Genomic DNA, 11,421 nt, shown 5'->3' with positions numbered 1-11,421 from the left:
TCCAGTTTTGCTGACCTTATGTGAAATATTGCACAAAAACATTAAAAGTAAAGAGGTTTTACTCTATTCAATGGTTCAGTTCTTTGACAGAATTTGTATATTTAAGTAATATTTAAGTAACAAGTTCTGCATTATTAGTGGAGCAAATTCACCATTAATTCATGTGTGCTACAAAGGTAATGTGCTTTTAAACCTGATGCATGTGGTACCAATGCTGTTTGCTCCTAAGCTGACACCCAGCCACTTTTATATTTTAGTCTTAAAGACAACCAAATAAACTGTCTACTCCAGTTTAAGCCTATACTTACAAAAATAAACTCCAGCTTTGTGGTATTTTGTGTTTTTAAACTTTCCTTGTTGCACTTTGTTCCTTTCAGTTTTTCTGACCTGCATTTCTCTGCTAAGTAGTCTGATATTGCTTTAAGTAACCGCAGAGCGTTTTTAAATGTATCATATGTAATTTTGCATTTGCGTAATTTGATCTTAAGCTACTGTTAGTTTTGTACTGTAAAAAAGTCTATTCCAAATAAAATATTTGAGCAGTTTGTCTTTCCTATGAGTAAACATGGTTCAATTAATGAGCTTCACACATTCATGTTTTTGTAAAGATTTTTCTCCATTTATTTGTCAGGTTTACAGCATTTTCAATTTCTGCTTTACATGGGCTTCGGAGGAGCTCTTGGTGCACCAGCCTGTAAAAGAGAAACATTCTTAGATTAAACAGGTGTAACAACAGATGAAACTTTGCCCACCCACTTTTATATACTTATATAATGACGTTATATTTCTGTGTTCCTGTTATTAGTAGTGAGATTATCCACCTAATAAAAGGTGCTATACAAAAATAATTCTAAACACTTAATGGAGCTACACAACAGGAGGTAAGAATTGTGTTTAAATAGTACTTACAGCCGGCCTGAATCTGGGTGGTGGGGTGCGGTCCTTCCTGGCCTCACAGGAGCGGTTCCTCACCACCTTGCTGTGGATGGCACAGCTGACACAGTAGTGCAGCTTCACATAGAGCTTGGGCAGAATATATGCTGCAGAGTGGACAAAGGTACAGATGAGTCAAATCATCGAGATGAAAAGGGGGTTTTATGAAATTAAGTACAGTTAATACACTCACAGTCGAAGACGCTGGCCTCCGAGATGTCTCTCACGGCTGCTGCCTCCACGATATTCCTGATCACAAACTTCTTGATGGCCTTGTCCTTGGGGACACAACGGGCACAGTTGGTGCAGCGGATGGGCTGCACGTGCCCACGGCCCTTCTTAGCACGACCGTTGTTCCTCCTCTTCTTGGTCTGCAAAAAACAGAATAATCAGGGTTACCGACAACAAAGTACAATAAACCTGAGTCAAATGTTATAACAGAGGGCGACGTTAGGCAGTCTCAAAACTTCCGCTGTGTGTTAAGGTGGAAACAATTAACAATCAGAAGAATATATCGGGTGTCCCCTTAAAAACCCACATCAGCACTGGTTTCAAAACTTTTCACCACCACCCAGCCACACCAGTTATTAACGCTGGCCACAAAGCAGTTGCTTCAAACTGGCAGTCTATTCTGAATGAAATCTGTATTAAATTATAAACAGCAGCTCACTGATGATATCTCGGCATATTATTTGACGTTCACAATTACTATAACGTCTCGACGTTTGTGTGACGCCAATTAAAGCGCATCATTAAACTGATGCACGTGCAATCTAGTTCCACACACACGTATGAACTAATGCTATCAATCACGAGCCATTTAATCATTACTGAGTTATGTACAATCATGTATCAATCTATCACTATTACACGCTACGACTGACTCAGGTCACGGTTGGCGCTTACTGAAAAACACATTTTAAACCATGAACCGTTATATTTTATCGATTGCTTTGTCAATCACTGTGATGTGGCTTTTTTTTTCGCCGCATCTGTTAGCTATGTTACAGCCCAAAGCTGCACCGTCGTTATCCTTTGCTAGCACACGGAACACATGCACAAAATGGCTAGCGTGCTAACGGCTAGCATTAGGCCCAAACTAATTTTAAATCTTCCAGGATGACATTTAATATCAATTCTCAGTTTTGTGACTTACACGTGGGATTAAAATACTCAAAGAAATGTAATTATGTGCCACTAGTCGACTAAAACATAGGTTTATTCTGTTTTCACGATTCGGCTATCAGTGAAACACACTCACCATGTTGCACGGGAAGCTGGAAAGAGGACCGGAAGAGGTTGCACCGTGAGAAGTAGTGCGGATGCTCCGCCCTCTAAATGTTATGAACAAAATGACGAAGTCCATTGATGTCTTGCTTTACTTTTCAATATTTGCAAAAGAAATGTGGCTATTGTGCACTAGGCAGAAACAAAAGGAAAAATATAGATTTTTTTTCTTGAAAAATAACAAAAACAACAACATTAAATTCGCGGAGGGATATCAAAACGCGAATAAACTCCGCGCGTCTCCCGAGTGAACGGAGTTAACAGTTAAGGCAATGCTGGAACGGGAAAGGCGGTGTCATCGGCCTAGCCGGTTCATAACACAAGCTCACCTGCAACTAAACCCCGTTAAAAACTGGATTTGTCTGACAAAACAACAGGTTCAAATTGTTATTGAAATGAGAGTCAAATTAATTAATCACATTATCTCTCTCTCTATATATATCTCTACATATACACATGTATGAATATATAAAACTTGGGGTTCACAGCAAATTGGCCTTTAAGTTCACTATATAAATATCAGTATGGATAATAACACCAGTACTTGAAGAGATTTACTTAATCTGACAGCAAGATTGTATTAAATTACTATATTACATCATGATTATATTGTATTGTATTATTATACTGGCACAAAACTCTTTCATTTCCAGGAAACTGTGTTCAGCTGGACCAAAATGGGCTGTGTAGTTGCAATAAAGCTACACGACATTATGAGTCACTGTGCTTAAAGGACAGTGTAGTGCTCAAAAGAAAACCAGGGGAAATGCTGATAATACCACATAACCACAAAACCACAGAATAATTTTCCAAGACTGTATTCTGATTGAGGTCCGCATGACTCTTTTTACAACTTGTTCTTGGGGTTTCATGTGAGTTATCTTCAAAAAGTAGAAATGGTCCAAATTTATTTACAGACTTATTAGATGATGATCAGTACTGCAGAGAATATCTCTTAGTGGCACACCACAATTTAGCTTTTAATTAATGTTTCTTTATACATAAGCCTATTCAGTGGACACCTTTCAAAGCTTCCTGTCCTTTCTCTGTACACAAATGAGCAGGTCCTTGCAAAAGAGACTATTTAAAACATTTTCATACAAAAGGCCTAAATAAAAAAAACACTAAACACTAAATAAGGGTGATTTAAACTCGCTGTTCTTACATGAGGATGTGAAGCAGGTGCTTCTAAACCATCCCTTTATACTTGTTCTGGTGAAATAACTTTTAACAAATTAGGTTTTTTTGTAATAAATAAACATCTAAAAGTCTGCTGTCTCATTGGTTTACAGCTTACCAGTTGTCCAAATTAGTATTGCTGTAAAGTAAATGTGATCTTTCTTTTCAGTGACCGAACTGTAGGTTTACAAATTTATTAGGAAATTTATCAGGATTATGACAGTCAACACCTGGGATGGTGATACGATGTGTATCTGGACACATTCACTAGATACTAACATTTGACCTGTGAGTCTTTGCTTTTGTACTTCATAACTAAAATATCCTCCTTTAAAAAAAAAAAAAAAAAATCCTACCCACACACTCCACTTTTCTATTTCACTGTATTTGCTGCTCTCTGCTTTCAATTGCCCCCATGATGATTTCCACCTGTCAGATCAATGCAGGGCAGTGCTTCTGTATGTATGTTTAGAGCTGTATGGACTACATATACATTTGATTTGAGATCTGAATACAGTGTGAGCCTAACCACCTAAAAACAGCCTGTTCAGATACAAGCACTGTCAGTTTCAGGTTCTTCACCTGTAATTTTCTGTTTGTCCTGAGAGGACACTCAGCACATAACAGCCTGTAAAGTCTTGGCATACTGCCAATGAACAAGGACCTACTCTAAATTCATCTCATCTCAATTCAACACAAACATAAAGAACAAGTTCAATTAAAAAAACATTTATTTAAATAGTTCAGTGATTTGTCCTTATTTCTTCTTGCTCTTCTTATCCTTGGCCTTCTTTTTGCTAGCCTTCTGGGCACTGGCCTTTTTGTAGAGGTAAAGTCCCACCAAGCCCAGCAGAGTGGGCACCAGGGCCAAACACACCAGGGGCAACACATCGTTGACCATCCTCTGCCACTGCGTCTGCTGTGAGAGTGAAATCACCTCCACCTCGAACTCGAGAGCAGCATTACCTGGGACAGATCCACATCACAGTCACTATTCTGCAAAACTTTAAGCTCTTAAAGGTTATATCTGCGTGTTTATGATTATATGTTACATGACTCAGAAAATAAAGGGAAAAAAAACATGAAAAAGTTAACTGGAGAAACAAAAACAATGCAATGAAATGTTTCCACGCAACGCAGTGCTTCTATGCATATGTTTTCAGAAATGAACTTGGAAGAATCAAATCAGGACACATCAGAAGATATCGTTTCCCACATGTAGCAGAAAGGCTTAGACAGGGGGTGCAGCTCATCCTCAGGGCATGATCAGACTCTCTCAACAAGACAAGCCCCGAGTGAAGGCCTTCAGTTACTGCACCTCACTGAAACTGACCACTGATGGTCAGTTCATGAGTTATGACATTCACAAATATAGTGTCCATGCTACCCGCCCAACAGGGTGACAGCCTATTACGGCTGATGGGTAATACAAGTACATCTTAGAAACCTGGTATTCAGATGTGTGGTTGCACAGCAGCTTACTAAGATGCCTCCTATATTTTTTTTCCTTTAATTTATCAGCTGTTTATCTACATATATTTTACTGGACAAATGATCTCTTTTTATGGTGTTTGGATGACGGTGCCAGAGAGCGTGGACACAAATGTGATTCCTGTAAATCATTAATTCTTTAATCAAACTTTGTATGACCCGTCATCTTGTCGTCATCACCGTGTATAAACTTTTTACTTTTTAATACGTGATAGTATATATTTATATATACTATCCCGTATTATATATTTCTTTTGTATTTATATTTCTGTCAGAGTATTTATGTTATTTAGGTTTTTGCACCACATGAGGGAGTATTGTCTTCATATTGTAATGCTTGCATAATTATAGTAAAGCGTCTTGAATCTCCGTCATGGAAACAGTTGCCTTTGCTGTTTTGTCATTCATCTGTCACCCATTCAGCATTTTTTTAACAGATCACCTAAAGCTGTAGTCCTGGAAGAGATTTCTCTGGATTTGACACCCATAAGATTTTTCAATAGGATTTTCCAAATTTGTCTTTATATTATATACATATGGCAATATGATATTGGTGTTATATTTATCATACTGCCATGCGCTGTAGGATATTTCTAGTCTAGTACCTGGAATTGTTGGAGGGTAACCTTTCTTTCCATATGCGAGGTGAGAGGGAATAGTGGCTTTGATTTTCTGCCTGAATGAGAAAACAGAAACATACATGAAGCATTCCTCAGATTCACTTCAAAACTATCCACTTTGGTATTTCTGATTTGTGACGGCATGCATGGTGAATTAACTGGTTTGCTATTCACTTACCCTTCACAGACGCCAACCAAGCTTTGCTCCAGACCTTATATGAAATTTGTACAGAAACATTCGGTCAGTTTAGAAAGCACGCCCACCACTAATTATCAAATATAGGCTAATCAGTCTGACAGAGCTGCTCCTAAGGATCATCATTTGTTAACTTACCAGCAATGACTGTCCTCTTCCCCAGCTCAACAACAAGAGGATCCCGGGATAAAGATGTGTCAATCACCTTTCCATCCATCAGTTTACCCTGAAAACATTCAACAGGAGGAGTGAGGTGGTGCTGAGAATTAAAAAGAAATGCTGAGAGATTTCACCGCTTAGCTGTGTTTACACTTCTGAGTCAAACGTACAGTGGGTGCATATTTTACAGAGGTGGGTTTGAGTTTAAAGAAGCGTGAAAAAAGTCTGAGACACTGTCTTTTTAACCGCAAAACAGATTTATAGCTTTGAAGATAAATACAAGAAGTCATTCAAAATTTGTGGAAAACCTGAAGTATATATGTGTGTTTGAGTGTTATTGATGCAATAAGAAGACAAACTCATTTGGTGAGTTTCCCAGATGTGGATTAAGTCTACGCCAAACCTAAAAAGATGTCTAATTAACTTCTCTATTGCAAAAGGTTCTTCGTATGGGACTCGTCTTAATCCATGTCTGGGAATATAAGCCATGGCGCTTACACCTTAAAGGAAGGTCCTGACAGTTTTGTAATTCACTGTCTTGCTAAGAGTTAGATGAAAAGACTGATTGCCAGGCATGTCTGTGGTTAGATTACTTTAGCACTAAGAGGGAAAACAGGAGGGAGCTAACGTAACAAAATCTGCCTTCCAGCTTTCTACACATCCACAACACATCACTTACAGATGTTAGAAGCAAATTTTGTTACTTCTGAAAAAACAAACTAGCTCTTATTCCTGTTTATTCAGCTGGTTATCTAATGAATATATAAAGCTTTTATGCAACTTTCTGCAAAAAAATCACCATATATCAATTTCTATAATGTTAACTCGTAAAAGGAATGACCAAATATGAGTCAGATATGAGCAAAGTAAGACACATTTATATTACAGGATTTGAAATATTTTGATTTTTAATAATAATAATAATAATAATAATAATAATAATAATAATACATTTTATTTATAGGCGCCTTTCAGACCCTCAAGGTCACCTTACAGTAGCACGTAAACAATACCATAAAAAACATTTAAAAAAAATGTATATATAGCAAACATGGTAGATAAAATTTAGACATAAACAGTCATAAAAGTATAAAAGCAAATATAAAAACTGAGCAAGGTAAAAATGGCCTAAGACAGATCAGGTGTATGCAATTCTAAACAGATGGGTTTTGAGTAGTGATTTAAAAGAGGTGAGACAGTGTGTGGTCCGTAGAGCAAGTGGAAGTGCATCCAAAGTCTCGGGGCAGAACAACTAAAGGCTCTGAGTCCCACGGTAGTCAGGCGAGCAGGTGGAACTGACAGAAGGGAAGCTGAAGAAGAGCGGAGTGTACGAAGGGGTGAGTATGTATGGAGAAGATCGGATAGATATGGAGGAGCGAGGTTATGAAGCGCTTTGAAAGTGAGAAGCAGGATCTTGAAATTGACACGGAGGTGAATTGGGAGCCAATGGAGCTGTTTAAGAACAGGTGATATATGTTCAGTGGATCTAGTTCTGGAAATAATACGAGCAGCTGTATTTTGAACCAACTGCAGTTTATGGAGGGATTTATGAGGTAGCCCATGGAGAAGAGAGTTACAGTAATCCAGACGAGATGTGACAAGATGTCAGGGGTGTCGTGTGTGGAGGCGAGGAAAGGATGACCCAAACACTGGACTCACGGTGCAGGATGATCGGGGTTTATTGAAAGCAGGCTGGATGAACAGAACACGAACTGAAATGGCTGACTGAGTGGACGACTGACTGAAGAACTGAATGGCTGGCTGACTGATCTGAACATACGACATTAACATCACGAGAACATCAATGACACGACACTGGACTGGTTGAACTGAGGAACATAAATACACAGGCTGAGTGAGGAGTGATTAGAAACTGGTGAGTACACAGCTGAACATAATGAACTAACGATAAATGAGAAGAGGACTGAACATAATGCACATGGACCAAGGTTAACACAATAAAACAGGAAGTGAAACAGGCAGAAGATAAACAATGAGGACGAACTGAAAATACTGGGTCAACGACCCAGAAACCCTGACACAATAGCATTGACAAGTATGGTGGTACTGTGTGGCGTGAGTGAGGGACGAAGACGGTTAATATTACGGAGATGTAAGTAGGAAGACCGAGTGATATTATTTATATGTGCTGTGAAGGACAGAGTGCTATCGAGAATGACACCAAGACTCTTAACCTGAGGGGAGGGTGTGACAACAGAGTTATCAATGGATAACGAAAGACTGGTTGGAACTGTAGTCAGTTTTGATCTGGTGCCTATTAAAATGAATTCTGTTTTATTGCTATTAAGTTTAAGAAAGTTGTGAGTAAACCAGACCTTGATTTCACTTAAACAGTCAGAAATGGATGTGGGTGGGAGAGTAGCTGTGGGTTTGGAGGATAGGTAGAGCTGGGTGTCATCTGCGTAGCAGTGAAACTGGATGTTATGCTTCCTAAAAATATTACCTAGGGGTAGGAGATAGATGATAAAAAGTAAAGGACCCAGGACAGAGCCTTGGGGTACACCGGAATTAACTGGAGTAGATACTGATCTGTGAGGGAGTAATTGAACAAACTGTGAGTGGCCAGAGAGATAAGAAGTAAACCAGGCGAGTACTGTACCATTGATGCCAATAGATGCTAATCTGTGAGGGAGGATGCGGTGGGAGATAGTATCGAAAGCTGCTGTAAGGTCAAGGAGAATGAGGATGGATATAAGTCCAGAATCAGCTGCAAGCAGAAGATCATTGGTGATTTTTACTAGGGCTGTTTCTGTACTGTGACATGAACGGAAGCCGGACTGAAACTGTTCGTACAAGTTATTTCCAATGAGATGATGATGAACCTGTGCAGCCACTATCTTTTCAAGAATTTTTGCTAGGAAAGGGAGATTTGAAATTGGCCTGAAATTATTTAGATTGGAGGGATCTGAACCATTCTTTTTCATTATTGGAGTTATTATTGCAGTTTTAAGAGAAGAAGGAACAGAACCAGATATAAGAGAGGAGTGTACGATATTAGCAATCAGTGGGGCAGAAAATTGCATAAAAGCTCCATAGGTCCATTAGATAAGAAGTTGGAGCCAGGTTAGCTTAGCTGGAAAAAGAGATAAAAGCTACTTAACATGGAAGAATTAAATATTTCCCTGCAGCAGAAACCTTTGAACACATTTTCATTTAAGCAATCCTGTCCCATCTGTGTCACTTGAATCCACAAAGAGCTAAATCATGAAGCGTTAATTAACAATTAAAAAGCACTCAGAGTCTAATTGATCTCTTAATGAATGTCGTTTTAACACCAGGTGAACTAGAGAGCTGCAGCTTTTATCAAAATTAATAAAAGCCCCAAAACAACATGTAAATTTAAAGATTCATAACAAATAAACATGTTTTTCATCTACAGGTGCCTAAACTGAGTAATCAGGGTGTAACATAGTAGCAAATGTTTTATTCTCTATTCAAATTGCCTAAATTCTTGTTGTATACAGTTTTATTTTATGGGTATAACACTGATGCTTACAGTTTCTAGTTTTTGTGCTTTTATTATTTGTCTTTTTCCATGTTTGTTTTAATTTGTTGCCACCTTTGAAGCACAAGATTTTTTTTAAGTTCTATATAAATGATATTTTTTCTTATTATCTATATTTTTATTATCTATTCATCTATTTCTTCCACTTATCTAATTCAAGATGAGTCTATATCAGGTGTTATAGGACGAGAGGCAGGGTGCACCTTGGATAGGTCGGCAGTCTATCACAGAGCTAATACAGAGAGACAGATGACCATTCACATCCACACCTAGGGGCCAGTTCAAAGTCACTACTTGACCAACTGCTGCCTTAACATGGACCCGTGTTGGAGGCCCAAGACCACTTGGCAGAGGACAGTGATCTCAGAGATGGAAGTAATGGGATTCTGATAAACTGACACAAGGTCAAGACCATGTAAAGTTTCTTGCAGCCATGTGTCCCACGCGGATATTATGCATCAGCACTGGTCAGCACTAATTAACACGTTTGTCTGTGGACTGTGGGAGGAAGTTTGAGTACACAGAGAGAACATGCAAATGCCACACACACTGGATGTGTACCCAGAATTCCCTGTGAGGCATCAACAAACTAATTTTTATATTAATTATTATTCTGGATGAAAAATAGAACTGCAGCAGTTAAGTTTGGACTTCTGGGTTGTAATAGGAAAATTAAAATTAAAAAGTCGATTTTACATATTTTTGATCCACTTTAAATCTATATAATTAATCATTAAGTTTCTGTATTCGTGTTGAGTGGCAAAACTATGAGCTGTGGTCTTGGTACTGCTACTGCTGACGTGTTGCACCGCCCCATCGTTCCATAGTAAAATCAGAGTGAATCTACACATAAAACCACATTTAAGCCACACAGACAAGCATTAGCTGACGGTCAAAGCCGTTCAGCTCGCGCAAAACCTTTGTTTTATTCACGTGTGTACGAAAATACACAAACACCGCGCAGGTCCACATGGTTCACGCAGACGGTGCCACATATACAAGAACCGCGCACGCACTCAGCTTTTCTCCCTGCAAATCTCAGTGAAGCGATACACATCAGCAGCCGTGGACTCACCGTGTAGTGGATCTGCAGCGTGTCTCCTATTCTGGAAAGCATGGAGCAAGTTTCGGGTTTCACCTTTGGTCAGAAGAGTTGGCTGTTAACACTCATGCATCTATGTGGCTGCAGTTGTTTTAGAGCTGCTGCTATTGCATTGTAATACTCACCAAAGTCTCCACCTGCAGCTCCTCGGGCGCGTCATCGTCTTCTACCTGCGCGAGTCCACAGGTGAAGACCGTGAGAAGGAGCAGAAAAACGCCCGTCCTCATTGTGAACTTCTGGGAAAGAGATGCCATCCGACAACAGCAACTTCCGTGTAGGAGTCTTCTCCACTCAGCAGCAGAGCTAAAGAGAGTGAGAAAGCCGTGCCCGTCGACCTCTGCGTCCAAAGTGGCTCAGCGCCAGGTAATGCTGATGTGTTGTAATACTGTAGCGATAAGCTCTAATAGCTGCTGGACGCCGTCCCAACACCTGGGTCTTCCAAAAGAGCCCGCCTCAAACATTCCGCATGCATCCCATCAGGCTGCCGTGGGTGTCAAGCGGAAACTCTGCAGAGGCGCTGGGGGGCGGTGTTGCGCAGCTTCGGCACGGCTCTCCTCCTTCACTGTTGTGTGGCTGCTCCATGCTGGAGAGAGTCGGCGTGCTGAAGAGCAAACACCCCTCCGCTACAGACGCCACGTCGATGGTAGTCTCCCTCTGCCCTCCGGTTTAAACTGCAGGAAACGTGAGGGTGATGGGTAGTACCCAGCTTTAGTCCGGAAGTGATGTTAAATAATGTATGGTAATAGAAATTTTCTCGAAAGTCTTGTTTGTTTTTTCTTTTTTTTCTAAGATGCCACGCTTTAAAGGTACAGTAAGTAATTTTTAGGTTATTTAATAAAAAAGAAATCAATGTTGTACTCATAAATACACACTGATTAGTGTGTAATTACGTCTTCCAGCAAATTGAAATTACACATGGGAGCGGGCA

General features: G+C 39.6%; 2 protein-coding genes across 2 annotated transcripts; both read right to left on the bottom strand.

Moving 5' to 3' along the window:
- Positions 1–595: 595 nt before the first annotated feature.
- On the bottom strand, positions 596–2,345 carry LOC100700449 (40S ribosomal protein S26). The gene is made up of 4 exons (XM_003441470.4): positions 2,195–2,345; positions 1,127–1,304; positions 910–1,040; positions 596–692 (listed from the first exon to the last, which is right to left on the bottom strand). The coding sequence occupies exons 1-4, from the start codon at positions 2,297–2,299 to the stop codon at positions 657–659; spliced, it is 450 nt and encodes a 149-aa protein (XP_003441518.2). The 5' UTR covers positions 2,300–2,345; the 3' UTR covers positions 596–656.
- A 1,767-nt stretch (positions 2,346–4,112) lies between these two features.
- fkbp11 (FKBP prolyl isomerase 11) lies at positions 4,113–10,984 on the bottom strand. Its single transcript, XM_003441469.4, has 6 exons — positions 10,619–10,984; positions 10,467–10,529; positions 5,845–5,932; positions 5,689–5,722; positions 5,496–5,566; positions 4,113–4,365 (listed from the first exon to the last, which is right to left on the bottom strand). Exons 1-6 carry the CDS (start codon positions 10,745–10,747, stop codon positions 4,157–4,159), a joined length of 594 nt encoding a protein of 197 aa, XP_003441517.1. The 5' UTR covers positions 10,748–10,984; the 3' UTR covers positions 4,113–4,156.
- Between the last annotated feature and the right edge of the window lie 437 nt (positions 10,985–11,421).

This window comes from Oreochromis niloticus, linkage group LG5 (genome assembly GCF_001858045.2).
Source record: "Oreochromis niloticus isolate F11D_XX linkage group LG5, O_niloticus_UMD_NMBU, whole genome shotgun sequence".
Taxonomy (NCBI): domain Eukaryota; kingdom Metazoa; phylum Chordata; class Actinopteri; order Cichliformes; family Cichlidae; genus Oreochromis; species Oreochromis niloticus.
The sequence above is the reverse complement of the archived record's forward strand: the minus strand, read 5'-3'. Positions and strand labels throughout refer to the sequence as shown.